This window comes from Dendrobates tinctorius, unplaced genomic scaffold, assembly GCF_039654945.1.
Source record: "Dendrobates tinctorius isolate UK_male_01 unplaced genomic scaffold, ASM3965494v1 ptg000296l, whole genome shotgun sequence".
In the NCBI taxonomy this organism is placed as follows: domain Eukaryota; kingdom Metazoa; phylum Chordata; class Amphibia; order Anura; family Dendrobatidae; genus Dendrobates; species Dendrobates tinctorius.
The window spans coordinates 5895568-5923528 of record NW_027361963.1 but is presented as its reverse complement, the minus strand read 5'-3'; the positions used below and the strand labels follow the sequence as shown (position 1 = coordinate 5923528).

General features: G+C 54.5%; 1 protein-coding gene across 3 annotated transcripts in view; it reads right to left on the bottom strand.

Annotated features, from left to right (window-relative positions):
- The window catches only part of LOC141073067 (uncharacterized), a 184638-nt gene that overhangs the window by 90126 nt on the left and 66551 nt on the right, over positions 1–27961 (bottom strand). For 2 of the 3 annotated variants that reach the window (XM_073560392.1, XM_073560390.1), the window contains 2 exons: positions 1618–1741; positions 442–539 (listed from right to left, as the gene is read on the bottom strand). The exons of the other annotated variant lie outside the window; for it this stretch is intronic. In XM_073560392.1, coding sequence (XP_073416493.1) covers positions 442–539; positions 1618–1741 — 222 coding nt within the window. The remainder of the gene's footprint in view (positions 1–441; positions 540–1617; positions 1742–27961) is intronic. 3 annotated transcript variants of the gene reach the window in all.

Genomic DNA, 27961 nt, shown 5'->3' with positions numbered 1-27961 from the left:
CATGGAAACACGAGAAGCAATGGAATGAAACTGAAAGGGAGAAGATACAAGTTAGGTATTAGGAAAACCTCTTTGACAGTGAAGGTGATCAATGAGTGGAACAGGCGGCCACGAGAGGTGGTGAGTTCTCCATCAATGGAAGTCCTCAAACAGAGGCTGGACAGACATCTGTCTGAGATGGTTCGGTGAATCCCGCATTGAGCTGGAGATCAGACACGATGTAGGGCCCTTCCAACGCTAACATTCTATGATTATACTGCTGGATCTAAGACCACGCTGGATGTGGTCACTGCTGGAAAGACGTAGAGGCTCTTCTCATCACTGAGACACAATATGGTCTAGGGTGGAAAGATCTAACTAATAAGAAAACGCCAAAACCTATTACCTCATTAGAAATTTCCCCCCATATACAGATCCGGTACAGGGCTCAGCGCCGTCTACCTGTTGATCCTCCGGGATGCTGTGATTCTCCTCCGCACAGTCCAGGGGATACAGAGGACGGGGACATCTCTCTGGTGGATTTCTCCTCCTGGATCCATCTGTAGGAAACAAAGTGTCATAAAAAAGAAGTTAGATGGTGTAAGGAGGGAAAGAGAGGGAACTTTTAATGCAAGTATATTAGAAAATAGTTTTTAAAAAATGGCACTAAATAGATAGGGATTTAGGAGAAAAATCACTTTGGACAAACTCTTTAAAGAAACGCTCCTATCAAAATTATTATTATCTAGCACTGTGTACTTACATAATTGCTAATTTTACCTTCTACCCAGTTGTCTTCTCTTTTCCATATTAAGTTTGATGGGAGTGCTTCTTTACAGGGGTTAACACTGCTGAGATGACATATCGGACATCATTTATGTAAAGCGCCCTGAGCAGTGGAGTCTGGGCTCAGCTGACAGCAGGAGTGGAAGAGAAGGGCAGAAATCTGCATCCACCAATAATCGGACAACAGAGGCAGCCGCCCTCTTCTCCTCCATAAAGGTCCATAAGCCCAGACTGCAGCCAGGAATAGTGCATGTGGCAGCGCCGACAGGCAGCGGAGCGGGGTCCTGCTGACGGTCGGGACGTAGTAACCTACGTTGCCATTCTGAAGTAGAAACCAAGACTGATAAGAAAGGAATGAGGAGCGGGAGGGCGAGATCCACCAGCAGCTGGGCTGGGTTCACGGATCCGTTACTAAGCGGCACTAACGCAATGTAACGCACCCGTTCCCATCCATTATCCTAACACATCCTAACGCATGTCAAAATCGGCAAGTGTTAGCGATGGCCCATTACTTTGTGAGGCACCTTCAAATGCGCTCTACTGCGTTTTCGGGAACGTTAGGTCGAACGCACAGCAAACGGACGTGTTCACTGTGCATAGACCTCCATTACTAACGCACGCCGATGCACTGCTACCATGCGCTAACACGATCATACAAAAGAATAGATTTTGGGCATCATCGTTAGCGCATCTGATTACTGGATCCATTAAATGGATGGCAATAACGCGATGCGAACCTGACCTTCCTTACACTGCTCTAAATGTTTATTGTATGTCACTCCAGATCATTGTATACTTAGAAACACTACAGAGATCAGAGATAGCAAATATCTATAGAAATGTGTCACTCACCTCGTGGTGTAAGAGGCCGGCACTCCTCCATCATCACCTCCAGGTACCGATCCTGGTGTCCTTCTAGATACTCCCACTCCTCCATGGAGAGATAGACAGCGACGTCCTGACACCTTATAGGAACCTGACAACAACGACACCGTCATCACCCAGAATCCTCCAGTGCTATATAATGTCCCAGCAGTCCCCTCTCCTCTCATCACCCAGAATCCTCCAGTGCCGTCCTGTGTAATGTCCCAGCAGTCACCTCTCCGCTCATCACCCAGAATCCTCCAGTCCTGTATAATATCCCAGCAGTCACCTCTCCGCTCATCACCCAGAATCCTCCAGTGCTGTATAATGTCCCAGCAGTCACCTCTCCGCTCATCACCCAGAATCCTCCAGTATAATGTCCCAGCAGTCACCTCTCCGCTCATCACCCAGAATCCTCCAGTGCCGTCCTGTATAATGTCCCAGCAGTCACCTCTCCCCTCATCACCCAGAATCTTCCAGTGCTGTCCTGTATAATGTCCCAGCAGTCACCTCTCCGCTCATCACCCAGAATCTTCCAGTGCCGTCCTGTATAATGTCCCAGCAGTCACCTCTCCGCTCATCACCCAGAATCCTCCAGTGCCGTCCTGTATAATGTCCCAGCAGTCACCTCTCCGCTCATCACCCAGAATCCTCCAGTGCCGTCCTGTATAATGTCCCAGCAGTCACCTCTCCGCTCATCACCCAGAATCCTTCAGTGCCGTCCTGTATAATGTCCCAGCAGTCACCTCTCCGCTCATCACCCAGAATCCTCCAGTGCCGTCCTGAATAATGTCCCAGCAGTCACCTCTCCTCTCATCACCCAGAATCCTCCAGTGCCGTCCTGTATAATGTCCCAGCAGTCACCTCTCCTCTCATCACCCAGAATCCTCCAGTGCTCTCCTGTATAATGTCCCAGCAGTCACCTCTCCGCTCATCACCCAGAATCTTCCAGTGCCGTCCTGTATAATGTCCCAGCAGTCACCTCTCCGCTCATCACCCAGAATCCTCCAGTGCCGTCCTGAATAATGTCCCAGCAGTCACCTCTCCGCTCATCACCCAGAATCCTCCAGTGCCGTCCTGTATAATGTCCCAGCAGTCACCTCTCCGCTCATCACCCAGAATCCTTCAGTGCCGTCCTGTATAATGTCCCAGCAGTCACCTCTCCGCTCATCACCCAGAATCCTCCAGTGCCGTCCTGAATAATGTCCCAGCAGTCACCTCTCCTCTCATCACCCAGAATCCTCCAGTGCCGTCCTGAATAATGTCCCAGCAGTCACCTCTCCTCTCATCACCCAGAATCCTCCAGTGCTCTCCTGTATAATGTCCCAGCAGTCACCTCTCCGCTCATCACCCAGAATCCTCCAGTGCCGTCCTGTATAATGTCCCAGCAGTCACCTCTCCACTCATCACCCAGAATCCTCCAGTGCCGTCCTGTATAATGTCCCAGCAGTCACCTCTCCGCTCATCACCCAGAATCCTCCAGTGCCGTCCTGAATAATGTCCCAGCAGTCACCTCTCCGCTCATCACCCAGAATCCTCCAGTGCCGTCCTGTATAATGTCCCAGCAGTCACCTCTCCGCTCATCACCCAGAATCCTCCAGTGATGTATAATGTCCCAGCAGTCACCTCTCCGCTCATCACCCAGAATCCTCCAGTGCCGTCCTGAATAATGTCCCAGCAGTCTCCTCTCCGCTCATCACCCAGAATCCTCCAGTGCCGTCCGGTATAATGTCCCAGCAGTCACCTCTCCGCTCATCACCCAGAATCCTCCAGTGCCGTCCTGTATAATGTCCCAGCAGTCTCCTCTCCGCTCATCACCCAGAATCCTCCAGTGCCGTCCGGTATAATGTCCCAGCAGTCACCTCTCCGCTCATCACCCAGAATCCTCCAGTGCCGTCCTGTATAATGTCCCAGCAGTCACCTCTCCGCTCATCACCCAGAATCCTCCAGTGCCGTCCTGTATAATGTCCCAGCAGTCTCCTCTCCGCTCATCACCCAGAATCCTCCAGTGCCGTCCTGTAAAATGTCCCAGCAGTCACCTCTCCGCTCATCACCCAGAATCCTCCAGTGCCGTCCTGTATAATGTACCAGCAGTCACCTCTCCGCTCATCACCCAGAATCCACCAGTGCCGTCCTGTATAATGTCCCAGCAGTCACCTCTCCCCTCATCACCCGGAATCCTCCAGTGCCGTCCTGTATAATGTCCCAGCAGTCACCTCTCCGCTCATCACCCAGAATCCTCCAGTGCTCTCCTGTATAATGTCCCAGCAGTCACCTCTCCTCTCATCACCCGGAATCCTCCAGTGCCGTCCTGTATAATGTCCCAGCAGTCACCTCTCCCCTCATCACCCGGAATCCTCCAGTGCCGTCCTGTAAAATGTCCCAGCAGTCTCCTCTCCGCTCATCACCCAGAATCCTCCAGTGCCGTCCTGTATAATGTCCCAGCAGTCTCCTCTCCGCTCATCACCCAGAATCCTCCAGTGCCGTCCTGTATAATGTCCCAGCAGTCACCTCTCCTCTCATCACCCAGAATCCTCCAGTGCCGTCCTGTAAAATGTCCCAGCAGTCACCTCTCCGCTCATCACCCAGAATCCTCCAGTGCCGTCCTGTATAATGTCCCAGCAGTCACCTCTCAGCTCATCACCCAGAATCCTCCAGTGCCGTCCTGTATAATGTCCCAGCAGTCTCCTCTCCGCTCATCACCCAGAATCCTCCAGTGCCGTCCTGTATAATGTTCCAGCAGTCACCTCTCCGCTCATCACCCAGAATCCTCCAGTCCCCTCCTGTATAATGTCCCAGCAGTCACCTCTCCGCTCATCACCCAGAATCCTCCAGTGCCGTCCTGTATAATGTCCTAGCAGTCACCTCTCCTCTCATCACCCAGAATCCTCCAGTGCCGTCCTGTATAATGTCCCAGCAGTCACCTCTCCGCTCATCACCCAGAATCCTCCAGTGCCGTCCTGTATAATGTCCCAGCAGTCACCTCTCCGCTCATCACCCAGAATCCTCCAGTGCTGTATAATGTCCCAGCAGTCACCTCTCCTCTCATCACCCAGAATCCACCAGTGCCGTCCTGTATAATGTCCCAGCAGTCACCTCTCCTCTCATCACCCAGAATCCTCCAGTGCCGTCCTGTAAAATGTCCCAGCAGTCACCTCTCAGCTCATCACCCAGAATCCTCCAGTGCCGTCCTGTATAATGTCCCAGCAGTCACCTCTCAGCTCATCACCCAGAATCCTCCAGTGCCGTCCTGTATAATGTCCCAGCAGTCTCCTCTCCGCTCATCACCCAGAATCCTCCAGTGCCGTCCTGTATAATGTTCCAGCAGTCACCTCTCCGCTCATCACCCAGAATCCTCCAGTCCCCTCCTGTATAATGTCCCAGCAGTCACCTCTCCTCTCATCACCCAGAATCCTCCAGTGCCGTCCTATATAATGTCCCAGCAGTCACCTCTCCGCTCATCACCCAGAATCCTCCAGTGCCGTCCTGTATAATGTCCCAGCAGTCACCTCTCCGCTCATCACCCAGAATCCTCCAGTGCTGTATAATGTCCCAGCAGTCACCTCTCCGCTCATCACCCAGAATCCTCCAGTGCCGTCCTGTATAATGTCCCAGCAGTCACCTCTCCGGTCATCACCCAGAATCCTCCAGTGCCGTCCTGTATAATGTCCCAGCAGTCACCTCTCCGCTCATCACCCAGAATCCTCCAGTGCCGTCCTGTATAATGTCCCAGCAGTCACCTCTCCGCTCATCACCCAGAATCCTCCAGTGCCGTCCTGTATAATGTCCCAGCAGTCACCTCTCCGCTCATCACCCAGAATCCTCCAGTGCCCTCCTGTATAATGTCCCAGCAGTCACCTCTCCGCTCATCACTCAGAATCCTCCAGTGCCGTCCTGTATATTGTCCCAGCAGTCACCTCTCCGGTCATCACCCAGAATCCTCCAGTGCCATCCTGTATAATGTCCCAGCAGTCACCTCTTCGCTCATCACCCAGAATCCTCCAGTGCCATCCTGTATAATGTCCCAGCAGTCACCTCTCCGCTCATCACCCAGAATCCTCCAGTGCCGTCCTGTATAATGTCCCAGCAGTCACCTCTCCGGTCATCACCCAGAATCCTCCAGTGCCATCCTGTATAATGTCCCAGCAGTCACCTCTCCGGTCATCACCCAGAATCCTCCAGTGCCGTCCTGTATAATGTCCCAGCAGTCACCTCTTCGCTCATCACCCAGAATCCTCCAGTGCCGTCCTGTATAATGTCCCAGCAGTCACCTCTTCGCTCATCACCCAGAATCCTCCAGTGCCATCCTGTATAATGTCCCAGCAGTCACCTCTTCGCTCATCACCCAGAATCCTCCAGTGCCGTCCTGTATAATGTCCCAGCAGTCACCTCTCCGGTCATCACCCAGAATCCTCCAGTGCCGTCCTGTATAATGTCCCAGCAGTCACCTCTCCGGTCATCACCCAGAATTCTCCAGTGCCGTCCTGTATAATGTCCCAGCAGTCACCTCTCCGCTCATCACCCAGAATCCTCCAGTGCCGTCCTGTATAATGTCCCAGCAGTCTCCTCTCCGCTCATCACCCAGAATCCTCCAGTGCCATCCTGTATAATGTCCCAGCAGTCACCTCTCCGCTCATCACCCAGAATCCTCCAGTGCCGTCCTGTATAATGTCCCAGCAGTCTCCTCTCCGCTCATCACCCAGAATCCTCCAGTGCCGTCCTGTATAATGTCCCAGCAGTCTCCTCACGGCTCATCACCCAGAATCCTCCAGTGCCGTCCTGTATAATGTCCCAGCAGTCTCCTCTCCGCTCATCACCCAGAATCCTCCAGTGCCGTCCTGTAAAATGTCCCAGCAGTCACCTCTCCGCTCATCACCCAGAATCCTCCAGTGCCGTCCTGTATAATGTCCCAGCAGTCACCTCTCCGCTCATCACCCAGAATCCACCAGTGCCGTCCTGTATAATGTCCCAGCAGTCACCTCTCCTCTCATCACCCAGAATCCTCCAGTGCCGTCCTGTATAATGTCCCAGCAGTCTCCTCTCCGCTCATCACCCAGAATCCTCCAGTGCCGTCCTGTATAATGTCCCAGCAGTCACCTCTCCTCTCATCACCCAGAATCCTCCAGTGCCGTCCTGTAAAATGTCCCAGCAGTCACCTCTCCGCTCATCACCCAGAATCCTCCAGTGCCGTCCTGTATAATGTCCCAGCAGTCACCTCTCAGCTCATCACCCAGAATCCTCCAGTGCCGTCCTGTATAATGTCCCAGCAGTCTCCTCTCCGCTCATCACCCAGAATCCTCCAGTGCCGTCCTGTATAATGTTCCAGCAGTCACCTCTCCGCTCATCACCCAGAATCCTCCAGTCCCCTCCTGTATAATGTCCCAGCAGTCACCTCTCCTCTCATCACCCAGAATCCGCCAGTGCCGTCCTGTATAATGTCCCAGCAGTCACCTCTCCGCTCATCACCCAGAATCCTCCAGTGCCGTCCTGTATAATGTCCCAGCAGTCACCTCTCCGCTCATCACCCAGAATCCTCCAGTGCTGTATAATGTCCCAGCAGTCACCTCTCCGCTCATCACCCAGAATCCTCCAGTGCCGTCCTGTATAATGTCCCAGCAGTCACCTCTCCGGTCATCACCCAGAATCCTCCAGTGCCGTCCTGTATAATGTCCCAGCAGTCACCTCTCCGCTCATCACCCAGAATCCTCCAGTGCCGTCCTGTATAATGTCCCAGCAGTCACCTCTCCGCTCATCACCCAGAATCCTCCAGTGCCGTCCTGTATAATGTCCCAGCAGTCACCTCTCCGCTCATCACCCAGAATCCTCCAGTGCTGTATAATGTCCCAGCAGTCACCTCTCCGCTCATCACCCAGAATCCTCCAGTGCCGTCCTGTATAATGTCCCAGCAGTCACCTCTCCGGTCATCACCCAGAATCCTCCAGTGCCGTCCTGTATAATGTCCCAGCAGTCACCTCTCCGCTCATCACCCAGAATCCTCCAGTGCCGTCCTGTATAATGTCCCAGCAGTCACCTCTCCGCTCATCACCCAGAATCCTCCAGTGCCGTCCTGTATAATGTCCCAGCAGTCACCTCTCCGCTCATCACCCAGAATCCTCCAGTGCCCTCCTGTATAATGTCCCAGCAGTCACCTCTCCGCTCATCACTCAGAATCCTCCAGTGCCGTCCTGTATAATGTCCCAGCAGTCACCTCTCCGGTCATCACCCAGAATCCTCCAGTGCCATCCTGTATAATGTCCCAGCAGTCACCTCTTCGCTCATCACCCAGAATCCTCCAGTGCCATCCTGTATAATGTCCCAGCAGTCACCTCTCCACTCATCACCCAGAATCCTCCAGTGCCGTCCAGTATAATGTCCCAGCAGTCACCTCTCCGCTCATCACCCAGAATCCTCCAGTGCCATCCTGTATAATGTCCCAGCAGTCACCTCTCCGGTCATCACCCAGAATCCTCCAGTGCCGTCCTGTATAATGTCCCAGCAGTCATCTCTTCGCTCATCACCCAGAATCCTCCAGTGCCGTCCTGTATAATGTCCCAGCAGTCACCTCTTCGCTCATCACCCAGAATCCTCCAGTGCCATCCTGTATAATGTCCCAGCAGTCACCTCTTCGCTCATCACCCAGAATCCTCCAGTGCCATCCTGTATAATGTCCCAGCAGTCACCTCTCCGCTCATCACCCAGAATCCTCCAGTGCCGTCCTGTATAATGTCCCAGCAGTCACCTCTCCGCTCATCACCCAGAATCCTCCAGTGCCATCCTGTATAATGTCCCAGCAGTCACCTCTCCGCTCATCTCCCAGAATCCTCCAGTGCCGTCCTGTATAATGTCCCAGCAGTCACCTCTCCGCTCATCACCCAGAATCCTCCAGTGCCGTCCTGTATAATGTCCCAGCAGTCTCCTCTCCGCTCATCACCCAGAATCCTCCAGTACCGTCCTGTATAATGTCCCAGCAGTCACCTCTCCGCTCATCACCCAGAATCCTCCAGTGCCGTCCTGTATAATGTCCCAGCAGTCACCTCTCCGCTCATCACCCAGAATCCTCCAGTGCCGTCCTGTATAATGTCCCAGCAGTCTCCTCTCCGCTCATCACCCAGAATCCTCCAGTACCGTCCTGTATAATGTCCCAGCAGTCACCTCTCCGCTCATCACCCAGAATCCTCCAGTGCCGTCCTGTATAATGTCCCAGCAGTCACCTCTCCGCTCATCACCCAGAATCCTCCAGTGCCGTCCTGTATAATGTCCCAGCAGTCACCTCTCCTCTCATCACCCAGAATCCTCCAGTGCCGTCCTGTATAATGTCCCAGCAGTCACCTCTCCGCTCATCACCCAGAATCCTCCAGTGCCGTCCTGTATAATGTCCCAGCAGTCACCTCTCCGCTCATCACCCAGAATCCTCCAGTGCCGTCCTGTATAATGTCCCAGCAGTCACCTCTCCGCTCATCACCCAGAATCCTCCAGTGCCGTCCTGTATAATGTCCCAGCAGTCACCTCTCCGCTCATCACCCAGAATCCTCCAGTGCCGCCCTGTATAATGTCCCAGCAGTCACCTCTCCACTCATCACCCAGAATCCTCCAGTGCCGTCCTGTATAATGTCCCAGCAGTCACCTCTCCGCTCATCACCCAGAATCCTCCAGAGCCCTCCTGTATAATGTCCCAGCAGTCTCCTCTCCGCTCATCACCCAGAATCCTCCAGTGCCCTCCTGTATAATGTCCCAGCAGTCACCTCTCCGCTCATCACCCAGAATCCTCCAGTGCTGTATAATGTCCCAGCAGTCACCTCTCCACTCATCACCCAGAATCCTCCAGTGCCGCCCTGTATAATGTCCCAGCAGTCACCTCTCCACTCATCACCCAGAATCCTCCAGTGCCGTCCTGTATAATGTCCCAGCAGTCACCTCTCCACTCATCACCCAGAATCCTCCAGTGCCATCCTGTATAATGTCCCAGCAGTCACCTCTCCGCTCATCACCCAGAATCCTACCGTGCCGTCCTGTATAATGTCCAGCAGTCACCTCTCCACTCATCACCAAGAATCCTTCAGTGCCATCCTGTATAATGTCCCAGCAGTCACCTCTCCGCTCATCACCCAGAATCCTCCAGTGCCGTCCTCCTGTATAATGTCCCAACAGTCACCTCTCCCCTCATCACCCAGAATCCTCCAGTGCCGTCCTCTATAATGTCCCAGCAGTCTCCTCTCCGCTCATCACCCAGAATCCTCCAGTGCCGTCCTGTATAATGTCCCAGCAGTCACCTCTCCACTCATCACCCAGAATCCTCCAGTGCCGTCCTGTATAATGTCCCAGCAGTCACCTCTCCGCTCATCACCCAGAATCCTCCAGTGCCGTCCTGTATAATGTCCCAGCAGTCACCTCTCCGCTCATCACCCAGAATCCTCCAGTGCTGTCCTGTATAATGTCCCAGCAGTCTCCTCTCCGCTCATCACCCAGAATCCTTCAGTGCCGTCCTGTATAATGTCCCAGCAGTCACCTCTCCGCTCATCACCCAGAATCCTCCAGTGCCGTCCTGTATAATGTCCCAGCAGTCACCTCTCCACTCATCACCCAGAATCCTCCAGTGCCGTCCTGTATAATGTCCCAGCAGTCTCCTCTCCGCTCATCACCCAGAATCCTCCAGTGCCCTCCTGTATAATGTCCCAGCAGTCACCTCTCCGCTCATCACCCAGAATCCTCCAGTGCTGTATAATGTCCCAGCAGTCACCTCTCCACTCATCACCCAGAATCCTCCAGTGCCGCCCTGTATAATGTCCCAGCAGTCACCTCTCCGCTCATCACCCAGAATCCTCCAGTGCCGTCCTGTATAATGTCCCAGCAGTCTCCTCTCCGCTCATCACCCAGAATCCTCCAGTGCCCTCCTGTATAATGTCCCAGCAGTCACCTCTCCGCTCATCACCCAGAATCCTCCAGTGCTGTATAATGTCCCAGCAGTCACCTCTCCACTCATCACCCAGAATCCTCCAGTGCCGCCCTGTATAATGTCCCAGCAGTCACCTCTCCACTCATCACCCAGAATCCTCCAGTGCCGTCCTGTATAATGTCCCAGCAGTCACCTCTCCACTCATCACCCAGAATCCTCCAGTGCCATCCTGTATAATGTCCCAGCAGTCACCTCTCCGCTCATCACCCAGAATCCTACAGTGCCGTCCTGTATAATGTCCAGCAGTCACCTCTCCACTCATCACCAAGAATCCTTCAGTGCCATCCTGTATAATGTCCCAGCAGTCACCTCTCCGCTCATCACCCAGAATCCTCCAGTGCCGTCCTCCTGTATAATGTACCAACAGTCACCTCTCCCCTCATCACCCAGAATCCTCCAGTGCCGTCCTCTATAATGTCCCAGCAGTCTCCTCTCCGCTCATCACCCAGAATCCTCCAGTGCCGTCCTGTATAATGTCCCAGCAGTCACCTCTCCACTCATCACCCAGAATCCTCCAGTGCCGTCCTGTATAATGTCCCAGCAGTCACCTCTCCGCTCATCACCCAGAATCCTCCAGTGCTATCCTGTATAATGTCCCAGCAGTCACCTCTCCGCTCATCACCCAGAATCCTCCAGTGCCGTCCTGTATAATGTCCCAGCAGTCACCTCTCCGCTCATCACCCAGAATCCTCCAGTGCCGTCCTGTATAATGTCCCAGCAGTCACCTCTCCGCTCATCACCCAGAATCCTCCAGTGCAGTCCTGTATAATGTCCCAGCAGTCACCTCTCCGCTCATCACCCAGAATCCTTCAGTGCCGTCCTGTATAATGTCCCAGCAGTCACCTCTCCGCTCATCACCCAGAATCCTCCAGTGCCGTCCTGTATAATGTCCCAGCAGTCACCTCTCCCCTCATCACCCAGAATCCTCCAGTGCCGTCCTGTATAATGTCCCAGCAGTCACCTCTCCCCTCATCACCCAGAATCCTCCAGTGCCGTCCTGTATAATGTCCCAGCAGTCACCTCTCCGCTCATCACCCAGAATCCTCCAGTGCCGTCCTGTATAATGTCCCAGCAGTCACCTCTCCCCTCATCACCCAGAATCCTCCAGTGCCGTCCTGTATAATGTCCCAGCAGTCACCTCTCCCCTCATCACCCAGAATCCTCCAGTGCCGTCCTGTATAATGTCCCAGCAGTCACCTCTCCCCTCATCACCCAGAATCCTCCAGTGCCGTCCTGTATAATGTCCCAGCAGTCTCCTCTCCGCTCATCACCCAGAATCCTCCAGTGCCGTCCTGTATAACGTCCCAGCAGTCACCTCTCCCCTCATCACCCAGAATCCTCCAGTGCCGTCCTGTATAATGTCCCAGCAGTCACCTCTCCACTCATCACCCAGAATCCTCCAGTGCCGTCCTGTATAATGTCCCAGCAGTCACCTCTCCACTCATCACCCAGAATCCTCCAGTGCCGTCCTGTATAATGTCCCAGCAGTCACCTCTCCGCTCCTCTCCCAGAATCCTCCAGTGCCGTCCTGTATAATGTCCCAGCAGTCACCTTTCCGCTCATCACCCAGAATCCTCCAGTGCAGTCCTGTATAATGTCCCAGCAGTCACCTCTCCGCTCATCACCCAGAATCCTCCAGTGTCGTCCTGTATAATGTCCCAGCAGTCACCTCTCCGCTCTTCTCCCAGAATCCTCCAGTGCCGTCCTGTATAATGTCCCAGCAGTCACCTCTCCGCTCATCACCCAGAATCCTCCAGTGCAGTCCTGTATAATGTCCCAGCAGTCACCTCTCCGCTCATCACCCAGAATCCTCCAGTGCCCTCCTGTATAATGTCCCAGCAGTCACCGCTCCGCTCATCACCCAGAATCCTCCAGTGCCGTCCTGTATAATGTCCCAGCAGTCACCTCTCCGCTCATCACCCAGAATCCTCCAGTGCCCTCCTGTATAATGTCCCAGCAGTCACCTCTCCGCTCATCACCCAGAATCCTCCAGTGCCGTCCTGTATAATGTCCCAGCAGTCACCTCTCCGCTTATCACCCAGAATCCTCCAGTGCAGTCCTGTATAATGTCCCAGCAGTCACCTCTCCTCTCATCACCCAGAATCCTCCAGTGCCGTCCTGTATATTGTCCCAGCAGTCACCTCTCCCCTCATCACCCAGAATCCTCCAGTGCCGTCCTCTATAATGTCCCAGCAGTCTCCTCTCCGCTCATCACCCAGAATCCTCCAGTGCCGTCCTGTATAATGTCCCAGCAGTCACCTCTCCCCTCATCACCCAGAATCCTCCAGTGCCCTCCTGTATAATGTCCCAGCAGTCACCTCTCCGCTCATCACCCAGAATCCTCCAGTGCCGTCCTGTATATTGTCCCAGCAGTCACCTCTCCCCTCATCACCCAGAATCCTCCAGTGCCGTCCTGTATATTGTCCCAGCAGTCAACTCTCCCCTCATCACCCAGAATCCTCCAGTGCCGTCCTGTATATTGTCCCAGCAGTCACCTCTCCGCTCATCACCCAGAATCCTCCAGTGCCGTCCTGTATATTGTCCCAGCAGTCACCTCTCCCCTCATCACCCAGAATCCTCCAGTGCCGTCCTGTATATTGTCCCAGCAGTCACCTCTCCACTCATCACCCAGAATCCTCCAGTGCCGTCCTGTATAATGTCCCAGCAGTCACCTCTCCGCTCATCACCCAGAATCCTCCAGTGCCGTCCTGTATATTGTCCCAGCAGTCACCTCTCCCCTCATCACCCAGAATCCTCCAGTGCCGTCCTGTATAATGTCCCAGCAGTCACCTCTCCCCTCATCACCCAGAATCCTCCAGTGCCGTCCTGTATATTGTCCCAGCAGTCACCTCTCCGCTCATCACCCAGAATCCTCCAGTGCCGTCCTGTATAATGTCCCAGCAGTCACCTCTCCCCTCATCACCCAGAATCCTCCAGTGCCGTCCTGTATATTGTCCCAGCAGTCACCTCTCCCCTCATCACCCAGAATCCTCCAGTGCCGTCCTGTATAATGTCCCAGCAGTCACCTCTCCGCTCATCACCCAGAATCCTCCAGTGCCGTCCTGTATATTGTCCCAGCAGTCACCTCTCCCCTCATCACCCAGAATCCTCCAGTGCCGTCCTCTATAATGTCCCAGCAGTCTCCTCTCCGCTCATCACCCAGAATCCTCCAGTGCCGTCCTGTATAATGTCCCAGCAGTCACCTCTCCCCTCATCACCCAGAATCCTCCAGTGCCCTCCTGTATAATGTCCCAGCAGTCACCTCTCCTCTCATCACCCAGAATCCTCCAGTGCCGTCCTGTATATTGTCCCAGCAGTCACCTCTCCCCTCATCACCCAGAATCCTCCAGTGCCGTCCTCTATAATGTCCCAGCAGTCTCCTCTCCGCTCATCACCCAGAATCCTCCAGTGCCCTCCTGTATAATGTCCCAGCAGTCACCTCTCCCCTCATCACCCAGAATCCTCCAGTGCCCTCCTGTATAATGTCCCAGCAGTCACCTCTCCGCTCATCACCCAGAATCCTCCAGTACCGTCCTGTATAATGTCCCAGCAGTCACCTCTCCGCTCATCACCCAGAATCCTCCAGTGCCGTCCTGTATAATGTCCCAGCAGTCACCTCTCCGCTCATCACCCAGAATCCTCCAGTGCCGCCCTGTATAATGTCCCAGCAGTCACCTCTCCACTCATCACCCAGAATCCTCCAGTGCCGTCCTGTATAATGTCCCAGCAGTCTCCTCTCCGCTCATCACCCAGAATCCTCCAGTGCCGTCCTGTATAATGTCCCAGCAGTCACCTCTCCCCTCATCACCCAGAATCCTCCAGTGCCGTCCTGTATAATGTCCCAGCAGTCACCTCTCCACTCATCACCCAGAATCCTCCAGTGCCGTCCTGTATAATGTCCCAGCAGTCACCTCTCCACTCATCACCCAGAATCCTCCAGTGCCGTCCTGTATAATGTCCCAGCAGTCACCTCTCCGCTCTTCTCCCAGAATCCTCCAGTGCCGTCCTGTATAATGTCCCAGCAGTCACCTTTCCGCTCATCACCCAGAATCCTCCAGTGCAGTCCTGTATAATGTCCCAGCAGTCACCTCTCCGCTCATCACCCAGAATCCTCCAGTGCCATCCTGTATAATGTCCCAGCAGTCACCTCTCCGCTCTTCTCCCAGAATCCTCCAGTGCCGTCCTGTATAATGTCCCAGCAGTCACCTCTCCGCTCATCACCCAGAATCCTCCAGTGCAGTCCTGTATAATGTCCCAGCAGTCACCTCTCCGCTCATCACCCAGAATCCTCCAGTGCCGTCCTGTATAATGTCCCAGCAGTCACCTCTCCGCTCATCACCCAGAATCCTCCAGTGCCGTCCTGTATAATGTCCCAGCAGTCACCTCTCCGCTCATCACCCAGAATCCTCCAGTGCCCTCCTGTATAATGTCCCAGCAGTCACCTCTCCGCTCATCACCCAGAATCCTCCAGTGCCGTCCTGTATAATGTCCCAGCAGTCACCTCTCCGCTTATCACCCAGAATCCTCCAGTGCAGTCCTGTATAATGTCCCAGCAGTCACCTCTCCTCTCATCACCCAGAATCCTCCAGTGCCGTCCTGTATATTGTCCCAGCAGTCACCTCTCCTCTCATCACCCAGAATCCTCCAGTGCCGTCCTGTATATTGTCCCAGCAGTCACCTCTCCGCTCATCACCCAGAATCCTCCAGTGCCGTCCTCTATAATGTCCCAGCAGTCTCCTCTCCGCTCATCACCCAGAATCCTCCACTGCCGTCCTGTATAATGTCCCAGCAGTCACCTCTCCCCTCATCACCCAGAATCCTCCAGTGCCCTCCTGTATAATGTCCCAGCAGTCACCTCTCCTCTCATCACCCAGAATCCTCCAGTGCCGTCCTGTATATTGTCCCAGCAGTCACCTCTCCTCTCATCACCCAGAATCCTCCAGTGCCGTCCTGTATATTGTCCCAGCAGTCACCTCTCCACTCATCACCCAGAATCCTCCAGTGCCGTCCTCTATAATGTCCCAGCAGTCTCCTCTCCGCTCATCACCCAGAATCCTCCACTGCCGTCCTGTATAATGTCCCAGCAGTCACCTCTCCGCTCATCACCCAGAATCCTCCAGTGCCCTCCTGTATAATGTCCCAGCAGTCTCCTCTCCGCTCATCACCCAGAATCCTCCAGTGCTGTATAATGTCCCAGCAGTCACCTCTCCACTCATCACCCAGAATCCTCCAGTGCCGTCCTGTATAATGTCCCAGCAGTCACCTCTCCCCTCATCACCCAGAATCCTCCAGTGCTCTCCTGTATAATGTCCCAGCAGTCACCTCTCCCCTCATCACCCAGAATCCTCCAGTGCCCTCCTGTATAATGTCCCAGCAGTCACCTCTCCCCTCATCACCCAGAATCCTCCAGTGCCCTCCTGTATAATGTCCCAGCAGTCACCTCTCCCCTCATCACCCAGAATCCTCCAGTGCCCTCCTGTATAATGTCCCAGCAGTCACCTCTCCGCTCATCACCCAGAATCCTCCAGTGCCGTCCTGTATAATGTCCCAGCAGTCACCTCTCCGCTTATCACCCAGAATCCTCCAGTGCAGTCCTGTATAATGTCCCAGCAGTCACCTCTCCTCTCATCACCCAGAATCCTCCAGTGCCGTCCTGTATATTGTCCCAGCAGTCACCTCTCCCCTCATCACCCAGAATCCTCCAGTGCCGTCCTCTATAATGTCCCAGCAGTCTCCTCTCCGCTCATCACCCAGAATCCTCCAGTGCCGTCCTGTATAATGTCCCAGCAGTCACCTCTCCCCTCATCACCCAGAATCCTCCAGTGCCCTCCTGTATAATGTCCCAGCAGTCACCTCTCCGCTCATCACCCAGAATCCTCCAGTGCCGTCCTGTATAATGTCCCAGCAGTCACCTCTCCACTCATCACCCAGAATCCTCCAGTGCCCTCCTGTATAATGTCCCAGCAGTCACCTCTCCGCTCATCACCCAGAATCCTCCAGTACCGTCCTGTATAATGTCCCAGCAGTCACCTCTCCGCTCATCACCCAGAATCCTCCAGTGCCGTCCTGTATAATGTCCCAGCAGTCACCTCTCCGCTCATCACCCAGAATCCTCCAGTACCGTCCTGTATAATGTCCCAGCAGTCACCTCTCCGCTCATCACCCAGAATCCTCCAGTGCCGTCCTGTATAATGTCCCAGCAGTCACCTCTCCGCTCATCACCCAGAATCCTCCAGTGCCGCCCTGTATAATGTCCCAGCAGTCACCTCTCCACTCATCACCCAGAATCCTCCAGTGCCGTCCTGTATAATGTCCCAGCAGTCTCCTCTCCGCTCATCACCCAGAATCCTCCAGTGCCATCCTGTATAATGTCCCAGCAGTCACCTCTCCCCTCATCACCCAGAATCCTCCAGTGCCGTCCTGTATAATGTCCCAGCAGTCACCTCTCCACTCATCACCCAGAATCCTCCAGTGCCGTCCTGTATAATGTCCCAGCAGTCACCTCTCCACTCATCACCCAGAATCCTCCAGTGCCGTCCTGTATAATGTCCCAGCAGTCACCTCTCCGCTCTTCTCCCAGAATCCTCCAGTGCCGTCCTGTATAATGTCCCAGCAGTCACCTCTCCGCTCATCACCCAGAATCCTCCAGTGCTGTATAATGTCCCAGCAGTCACCTCTCCGCTCATCACCCAGAATCCTCCAGTGCTGTATAATGTCCCAGCAGTCACCTCTCCGCTCATCACCCAAAATCCTCCAGTGCTGTATAATGTCCCAGCAGTCACCTCTCCCCTCATCACCCAGAATCCTCCAGTGCTGTATAATGTCCCAGCAGTCACCTTTCCGCTCATCACCCAGAATCCTCCAGTGCAGTCCTGTATAATGTCCCAGCAGTCACCTCTCCGCTCATCACCCAGAATCCTCCAGTGCCATCCTGTATAATGTCCCAGCAGTCACCTCTCCGCTCTTCTCCCAGAATCCTCCAGTGCCGTCCTGTATAATGTCCCAGCAGTCACCTCTCCGCTCATCACCCAGAATCCTCCAGTGCAGTCCTGTATAATGTCCCAGCAGTCACCTCTCCGCTCATCACCCAGAATCCTCCAGTGCCGTCCTGTATAATGTCCCAGCAGTCACCTCTCCGCTCATCACCCAGAATCCTCCAGTGCCGTCCTGTATAATGTCCCAGCAGTCACCTCTCCGCTCATCACCCAGAATCCTCCAGTGCCCTCCTGTATAATGTCCCAGCAGTCACCTCTCCGCTCATCACCCAGAATCCTCCAGTGCCGTCCTGTATAATGTCCCAGCAGTCACCTCTCCGCTCATCACCCAGAATCCTCCAGTGCCGTCCTGTATAATGTCCCAGCAGTCACCTCTCCGCTCATCACCCAGAATCCTCCAGTGCCCTCCTGTATAATGTCCCAGCAGTCACCTCTCCGCTCATCACCCAGAATCCTCCAGTGCCGTCCTGTATAATGTCCCAGCAGTCACCTCTCCGCTCATCACCCAGAATCCTCCAGTGCCCTCCTGTATAATGTCCCAGCAGTCACCTCTCCGCTCATCACCCAGAATCCTCCAGTGCCGTCCTGTATAATGTCCCAGCAGTCACCTCTCCTCTCATCACCCAGAATCCTCCAGTGCCGTCCTGTATATTGTCCCAGCAGTCACCTCTCCCCTCATCACCCAGAATCCTCCAGTGCCGTCCTCTATAATGTCCCAGCAGTCTCCTCTCCGCTCATCACCCAGAATCCTCCAGTGCCGTCCTGTATAATGTCCCAGCAGTCACCTCTCCCCTCATCACCCAGAATCCTCCAGTGCCCTCCTGTATAATGTCCCAGCAGTCTCCTCTCCGCTCATCACCCAGAATCCTCCAGTGCTGTATAATGTCCCAGCAGTCACCTCTCCACTCATCACCCAGAATCCTCCAGTGCCCTCCTGTATAATGTCCCAGCAGTCACCTCTCCGCTCATCACCCAGAATCCTCCAGTGCCGCCCTGTATAATGTCCCAGCAGTCACCTCTCCGCTCATCACCCAGAATCCTCCAGTACCGTCCTGTATAATGTCCCAGCAGTCACCTCTCCGCTCATCACCCAGAATCCTCCAGTGCCGTCCTGTATAATGTCCCAGCAGTCACCTCTCCGCTCATCACCCAGAATCCTCCAGTGCCGTCCTGTATAATGTCCCAGCAGTCACCTCTCCTCTCATCACCCAGAATCCTCCAGTGCCGCCCTGTATAATGTCCCAGCAGTCACCTCTCCACTCATCACCCAGAATCCTCCAGTGCCGTCCTGTATAATGTCCCAGCAGTCACCTCTCCACTCATCACCCAGAATCCTCCAGTGCCGCCCTGTATAATGTCCCAGCAGTCACCTCTCCACTCATCACCCAGAATCCTCCAGTGCCCTCCTTTATAATGTCCCAGCAGTCACCTCTCCGCTCATCACCCAGAATCCTCCAGTGCCGCCCTGTATAATGTCCCAGCAGTCACCTCTCCGCTCATCACCCAGAATCCTCCAGTGCCGTCCTGTATAATGTCCCAGCAGTCACCTCTCCGCTCATCACCCAGAATCCTCCAGTGCCGTCCTGTATAATGTCCCAGCAGTCACCTCTCCGCTCATCACCCAGAATCCTCCAGTGCCGTCCTGTATAATGTCCCAGCAGTCACCTCTCCCCTCATCACCCAGAATCCTCCAGTGCCGTCCTCTATAATGTCCCAGCAGTCTCCTCTCCGCTCATCACCCAGAATCCTCCAGTGCCCTCCTTTATAATGTCCCAGCAGTCACCTCTCCGCTCATCACCCAGAATCCTCCAGTGCCGCCCTGTATAATGTCCCAGCAGTCACCTCTCCTCTCATCACCCAGAATCCTCCAGTGCCCTCCTTTATAATGTCCCAGCAGTCACCTCTCCGCTCATCACCCAGAATCCTCCAGTGCCGCCCTGTATAATGTCCCAGCAGTCACCTCTCCGCTCATCACCCAGAATCCTCCAGTGCCGTCCTGTATAATGTCCCAGCAGTCACCTCTCCGCTCATCACCCAGAATCCTCCAGTGCCGTCCTGTATAATGTCCCAGCAGTCACCTCTCCCCTCATCACCCAGAATCCTCCAGTGCCGTCCTCTATAATGTCCCAGCAGTCTCCTCTCCGCTCATGACCCAGAATCCTCCAGTGCCGTCCTGTATAATGTCCCAGCAGTCACCTCTCCACTCATCACCCAGAATCCTCCAGTGCCGTCCTGTATAATGTCCCAGCAGTCACCTCTCCGCACATCACCCAGAATCCTCCAGTGCCATCCTGTATAATGTCCCAGCAGTCACCTCTCCTCTCATCACCCAGAATCCTCCAGTGCCATCCTGTATAATGTCCCAGCAGTCACCTCTCCGCTCATCACCCAGAATCCTCCAGTGCCGTCCTGTATAATGTCCCAGCAGTCACCTCTCCCCTCATCACCCAGAATCCTCCAGTGCCGTCCTCTATAATGTCCCAGCAGTCTCCTCTCCGCTCATCACCCAGAATCCTCCAGTGCCGTCCTGTATAATGTCCCAGCAGTCACCTCTCCTCTCATCACCCAGAATCCTCCAGTGCCGTCCTGTATAATGTCCCAGCAGTCACCTCTCCGCTCATCACCCAGAATCCTCCAGTGCCATCCTGTATAATGTCCCAGCAGTCTCCTCTCCGCTCATCACCCAGAATCCTCCAGTGCCGTCCTGTATAATGTCCCAGCAGTCACCTCTCCGCTCATCACCCAGAATCCTCCAGTGCCATCCTGTATAATGTCCCAGCAGTCTCCTCTCCGCTCATCACCTAGAATCTTCCAGTGCCGTCCTGTATAATGTCCCAGCAGTCACCTCTCCTCTCATCACCCAGAATCCTCCAGTGCCATCCTGTATAATGTCCCAGCAGTCACCTCTCCGCTCATCACCCAGAATCCTCCAGTGCCGTCCTGTATAATGTCCCAGCAGTCACCTCTCCACTCATCACCCAGAATCCTCCAGTGCCGTCCTGTATAATGTCCCAGCAGTCACCTCTCCACTCATCACCCAGAATCCTCCAGTGCCATCCTGTATAATGTCCCAGCAGTCACCTCTCCCCTCATCACCCAGAATCCTCCAGTGCCGTCCTCTATAATGTCCCAGCAGTCTCCTCTCCGCTCATCACCCAGAATCCTCCAGTGCCGTCCTGTATAATGTCCCAGCAGTCACCTCTCCTCTCATCACCCAGAATCCTCCAGTGCCGTCCTGTATAATGTCCCAGCAGTCACCTCTCCACTCATCACCCAGAATCCTCCAGTGCCATCCTGTATAATGTCCCAGCAGTCACCTCTCCCCTCATCACCCAGAATCCTCCAGTGCCGTCCTCTATAATGTCCCAGCAGTCTCCTCTCCACTCATCACCCAGAATCCTCCAGTGCCGTCCTCCTGTATAATGTCCCAGCAGTCACCTCTCCCCTCATCACCCAGAATCCTCCAGTGCCGTCCTCTATAATGTCCCAGCAGTCTCCTCTCCGCTCATCACCCAGAATCCTCCAGTGCCGTCCTGTATAATGTCCCAGCAGTCACCTCTCCGCTCATCACCCAGAATCCTCCAGTGCCGTCCTGTATAATGTCCCAGCAGTCACCTCTCCACTCATCACCCAGAATCCTCCAGTGCCGTCCTATATAATGTCCCAGCAGTCACCTCTCCGCTCATCACCCAGAATCCTCCAGTGCTATCCTGTATAATGTCCCAGCAGTCACCTCTCCGCTCATCACCCAGAATCCTCCAGTGCTGTCCTGTATAATGTCCCAGCAGTCTCCTCTCCACTCATCACCCAGAATCCTTCAGTGCCGTCCTGTATAATGTCCCAGCAGTCACTTCTCCGCTCATCACCCAGATTCCTCCAGTGCTGTCCTGTATAATGTCCCAGCAGTCACCTCTCCACTCATCACCCAGAATCCTCCAGTGCCGTCCTGTATAATGTCCCAGCAGTCACCTCTCCGCTCATCATCCAGAATCCTCCAGTGCTGTCCTGTATAATGTCCCAGCAGTCTCCTCTCCGCTCATCACCCAGAATCCTTCAGTGCCGTCCTGTATAATATCCCAGCAGTCTACTCTCCGCTCATCACCCAGAATCCTCCAGTGCCGTCCTGTATAATGTCCCAGCAGTCACCTCTCCCCTCATCACCCAGAATCCTCCAGTGCCCTCCTGTATAATGTCCCAGCAGTCACCTCTCTCCTCATCACCCAGAATCCTCCAGTGCCGTCCTGTATAATGTCCCAGCAGTCACCTCTCCCCTCATCACTCAGAATCCTCCAGTGCCGTCCTGTATAATGTCCCAGCAGTCACCTCTCCCCTCATCACCCAGAATCCTCCAGTGCCGTCCTGTATAATGTCCCAGCAGTCACCTCTCCCCTCATCACCCAGAATCCTCCAGTGCCGTCCTGTATAATGTCCCAGCAGTCACCTCTCCCCTCATCACCCAGAATCCTCCAGTGCCGTCCTGTATAATGTCCCAGCAGTCTCCTCTCCGCTCATCACCCAGAATCCTCCAGTGCCGTCCTGTAAAATGTCCCAGCAGTCACCTCTCCGCTCATCACCCAGAATCCTCCAGTGCCGTCCTGTATAATGTACCAGCAGTCACCTCTCCGCTCATCACCCAGAATCCACCAGTGCCGTCCTGTATAATGTCCCAGCAGTCACCTCTCCTCTCATCACCCAGAATCCTCCAGTGCCGTCCTGTATAATGTCCCAGCAGTCACCTCTCCCCTCATCACCCGGAATCCTCCAGTGCCGTCCTGTATAATGTCCCAGCAGTCACCTCTCCGCTCATCACCCAGAATCCTCCAGTGCTCTCCTGTATAATGTCCCAGCAGTCACCTCTCCTCTCATCACCCGGAATCCTCCAGTGCCGTCCTGTATAATGTCCCAGCAGTCACCTCTCCCCTCATCACCCGGAATCCTCCAGTGCCGTCCTGTAAAATGTCCCAGCAGTCTCCTCTCCGCTCATCACCCAGAATCCTCCAGTGCCGTCCTGTATAATGTTCCAGCAGTCTCCTCTCCGCTCATCACCCAGAATCCTCCAGTGCCGTCCTGTATAATGTCCCAGCAGTCACCTCTCCTCTCATCACCCAGAATCCTCCAGTGCCGTCCTGTAAAATGTCCCAGCAGTCACCTCTCCGCTCATCACCCAGAATCCTCCAGTGCCGTCCTGTATAATGTCCCAGCAGTCACCTCTCAGCTCATCACCCAGAATCCTCCAGTGCCGTCCTGTATAATGTCCCAGCAGTCTCCTCTCCTCTCATCACCCAGAATCCTCCAGTGCCGTCCTGTATAATGTCCCAGCAGTCACCTCTCCGCTCATCACCCAGAATCCTCCAGTGCCGTCCTGTATAATGTCCCAGCAGTCACCTCTCCGCTCATCACCCAGAATCCTCCAGTGCTGTATAATGTCCCAGCAGTCACCTCTCCTCTCATCACCCAGAATCCACCAGTGCCGTCCTGTATAATGTCCCAGCAGTCACCTCTCCTCTCATCACCCAGAATCCTCCAGTGCCGTCCTGTAAAATGTCCCAGCAGTCACCTCTCAGCTCATCACCCAGAATCCTCCAGTGCCGTCCTGTATAATGTCCCAGCAGTCACCTCTCAGCTCATCACCCAGAATCCTCCAGTGCCGTCCTGTATAATGTCCCAGCAGTCTCCTCTCCGCTCATCACCCAGAATCCTCCAGTGCCGTCCTGTATAATGTTCCAGCAGTCACCTCTCCGCTCATCACCCAGAATCCTCCAGTCCCCTCCTGTATAATGTCCCAGCAGTCACCTCTCCTCTCATCACCCAGAATCCTCCAGTGCCGTCCTGTATAATGTCCCAGCAGTCACCTCTCCGCTCATCACCCAGAATCCTCCAGTGCCGTCCTGTATAATGTCCCAGCAGTCACCTCTCCGCTCATCACCCAGAATCCTCCAGTGCTGTATAATGTCCCAGCAGTCACCTCTCCGCTCATCACCCAGAATCCTCCAGTGCCGTCCTGTATAATGTCCCAGCAGTCACCTCTCCGGTCATCACCCAGAATCCTCCAGTGCCGTCCTGTATAATGTCCCAGCAGTCACCTCTCCGCTCATCACCCAGAATCCTACAGTGCCGTCCTGTATAATGTCCCAGCAGTCACCTCTCCGCTCATCACCCAGAATCCTCCAGTGCCGTCCTGTATAATGTCCCAGCAGTCACCTCTCCGCTCATCACCCAGAATCCTCCAGTGCCCTCCTGTATAATGTCCCAGCAGTCACCTCTCCGCTCATCACTCAGAATCCTCCAGTGCCGTCCTGTATAATGTCCCAGCAGTCACCTCTCCGGTCATCACCCAGAATCCTCCAGTGCCATCCTGTATAATGTCCCAGCAGTCACCTCTTCGCTCATCACCCAGAATCCTCCAGTGCCATCCTGTATAATGTCCCAGCAGTCACCTCTCCGCTCATCACCCAGAATCCTCCAGTGCCGTCCTGTATAATGTCCCAGCAGTCACCTCTCCGGTCATCACCCAGAATCCTCCAGTGCCATCCTGTATAATGTCCCAGCAGTCACCTCTCCGGTCATCACCCAGAATCCTCCAGTGCCGTCCTGTATAATGTCCCAGCAGTCACCTCTTCGCTCATCACCCAGAATCCTCCAGTGCCGTCCTGTATAATGTCCCAGCAGTCACCTCTTCGCTCATCACCCAGAATCCTCCAGTGCCATCCTGTATAATGTCCCAGCAGTCACCTCTTCGCTCATCACCCAGAATCCTCCAGTGCCGTCCTGTATAATGTCCCAGCAGTCACCTCTCCGGTCATCACCCAGAATCCTCCAGTGCCGTCCTGTATAATGTCCCAGCAGTCACCTCTCCGGTCATCACCCAGAATTCTCCAGTGCCGTCCTGTATAATGTCCCAGCAGTCACCTCTCCGCTCATCACCCAGAATCCTCCAGTGCCGTCCTGTATAATGTCCCAGCAGTCTCCTCTCCGCTCATCACCCAGAATCCTCCAGTGCCATCCTGTATAATGTCCCAGCAGTCACCTCTCCGCTCATCACCCAGAATCCTCCAGTGCCGTCCTGTATAATGTCCCAGCAGTCTCCTCTCCGCTCATCACCCAGAATCCTCCAGTGCCGTCCTGTATAATGTCCCAGCAGTCTCCTCACGGCTCATCACCCAGAATCCTCCAGTGCCGTCCTGTATAATGTCCCAGCAGTCTCCTCTCCGCTCATCACCCAGAATCCTCCAGTGCCGTCCTGTAAAATGTCCCAGCAGTCACCTCTCCGCTCATCACCCAGAATCCTCCAGTGCCGTCCTGTATAATGTCCAAGCAGTCACCTCTCCGCTCATCACCCAGAATCCACCAGTGCCGTCCTGTATAATGTCCCAGCAGTCACCTCTCCTCTCATCACCCAGAATCCTCCAGTGCCGTCCTGTATAATGTCCCAGCAGTCTCCTCTCCGCTCATCACCCAGAATCCTCCAGTGCCGTCCTGTATAATGTCCCAGCAGTCACCTCTCCTCTCATCACCCAGAATCCTCCAGTGCCGTCCTGTAAAATGTCCCAGCAGTCACCTCTCCGCTCATCACCCAGAATCCTCCAGTGCCGTCCTGTATAATGTCCCAGCAGTCACCTCTCAGCTCATCACCCAGAATCCTCCAGTGCCGTCCTGTATAATGTCCCAGCAGTCTCCTCTCCGCTCATCACCCAGAATCCTCCAGTGCCGTCCTGTATAATGTTCCAGCAGTCACCTCTCCGCTCATCACCCAGAATCCTCCAGTCCCCTCCTGTATAATGTCCCAGCAGTCACCTCTCCTCTCATCACCCAGAATCCGCCAGTGCCGTCCTGTATAATGTCCCAGCAGTCACCTCTCCGCTCATCACCCAGAATCCTCCAGTGCCGTCCTGTATAATGTCCCAGCAGTCACCTCTCCGCTCATCACCCAGAATCCTCCAGTGCTGTATAATGTCCCAGCAGTCACCTCTCCGCTCATCACCCAGAATCCTCCAGTGCCCTCCTGTATAATGTCCCAGCAGTCACCTCTCCGCTCATCACCCAGAATCCTCCAGTGCCGTCCTGTATAATGTCCCAGCAGTCACCTCTCCGGTCATCACCCAGAATCCTCCAGTGCCGTCCTGTATAATGTCCCAGCAGTCACCTCTCCGCTCATCACCCAGAATCCTCCAGTGCCGTCCTGTATAATGTCCCAGCAGTCACCTCTCCGCTCATCACCCAGAATCCTCCAGTGCCGTCCTGTATAATGTCCCAGCAGTCACCTCTCCGCTCATCACCCAGAATCCTCCAGTGCCCTCCTGTATAATGTCCCAGCAGTCACCTCTCCGCTCATCACTCAGAATCCTCCAGTGCCGTCCTGTATAATGTCCCAGCAGTCACCTCTCCGGTCATCACCCAGAATCCTCCAGTGCCATCCTGTATAATGTCCCAGCAGTCACCTCTTCGCTCATCACCCAGAATCCTCCAGTGCCATCCTGTATAATGTCCCAGCAGTCACCTCTCCACTCATCACCCAGAATCCTCCAGTGCCGTCCTGTATAATGTCCCAGCAGTCACCTCTCCGCTCATCACCCAGAATCCTCCAGTGCCATCCTGTATAATGTCCCAGCAGTCACCTCTCCGGTCATCACCCAGAATCCTCCAGTGCCGTCCTGTATAATGTCCCAGCAGTCATCTCTTCGCTCATCACCCAGAATCCTCCAGTGCCGTCCTGTATAATGTCCCAGCAGTCACCTCTTCGCTCATCACCCAGAATCCTCCAGTGCCATCCTGTATAATGTCCCAGCAGTCACCTCTTCGCTCATCACCCAGAATCCTCCAGTGCCATCCTGTATAATGTCCCAGCAGTCACCTCTCCGCTCATCACCCAGAATCCTCCAGTGCCGTCCTGTATAATGTCCCAGCAGTCACCTCTCCGCTCATCACCCAGAATCCTCCAGTGCCATCCTGTATAATGTCCCAGCAGTCACCTCTCCGCTCATCTCCCAGAATCCTCCAGTGCCGTCCTGTATAATGTCCCAGCAGTCACCTCTCCGCTCATCACCCAGAATCCTCCAGTGCCGTCCTGTATAATGTCCCAGCAGTCTCCTCTCCGCTCATCACCCAGAATCCTCCAGTACCGTCCTGTATAATGTCCCAGCAGTCACCTCTCCGCTCATCACCCAGAATCCTCCAGTGCCGTCCTGTATAATGTCCCAGCAGTCACCTCTCCGCTCATCACCCAGAATCCTCCAGTGCCGTCCTGTATAATGTCCCAGCAGTCTCCTCTCCGCTCATCACCCAGAATCCTCCAGTACCGTCCTGTATAATGTCCCAGCAGTCACCTCTCCGCTCATCACCCAGAATCCTCCAGTGCCGTCCTGTATAATGTCCCAGCAGTCACCTCTCCGCTCATCACCCAGAATCCTCCAGTGCCGTCCTGTATAATGTCCCAGCAGTCACCTCTCCTCTCATCACCCAGAATCCTCCAGTGCCGTCCTGTATAATGTCCCAGCAGTCACCTCTCCGCTCATCACCCAGAATCCTCCAGTGCCGTCCTGTATAATGTCCCAGCAGTCACCTCTCCGCTCATCACCCAGAATCCTCCAGTGCCGTCCTGTATAATGTCCCAGCAGTCACCTCTCCGCTCATCACCCAGAATCCTCCACTGCCGTCCTGTATAATGTCCCAGCAGTCACCTCTCCGCTCATCACCCAGAATCCTCCAGTGCCGCCCTGTATAATGTCCCAGCAGTCACCTCTCCACTCATCACCCAGAATCCTCCAGTGCCGTCCTGTATAATGTCCCAGCAGTCACCTCTCCGCTCATCACCCAGAATCCTCCAGAGCCCTCCTGTATAATGTCCCAGCAGTCTCCTCTCCGCTCATCACCCAGAATCCTCCAGTGCCCTCCTGTATAATGTCCCAGCAGTCACCTCTCCGCTCATCACCCAGAATCCTCCAGTGCTGTATAATGTCCCAGCAGTCACCTCTCCACTCATCACCCAGAATCCTCCAGTGCCGCCCTGTATAATGTCCCAGCAGTCACCTCTCCACTCATCACCCAGAATCCTCCAGTGCCGTCCTGTATAATGTCCCAGCAGTCACCTCTCCACTCATCACCCAGAATCCTCCAGTGCCATCCTGTATAATGTCCCAGCAGTCACCTCTCCGCTCATCACCCAGAATCCTACAGTGCCGTCCTGTATAATGTCCAGCAGTCACCTCTCCACTCATCACCAAGAATCCTTCAGTGCCATCCTGTATAATGTCCCAGCAGTCACCTCTCCGCTCATCACCCAGAATCCTCCAGTGCCGTCCTCCTGTATAATGTCCCAACAGTCACCTCTCCCCTCATCACCCAGAATCCTCCAGTGCCGTCCTCTATAATGTCCCAGCAGTCTCCT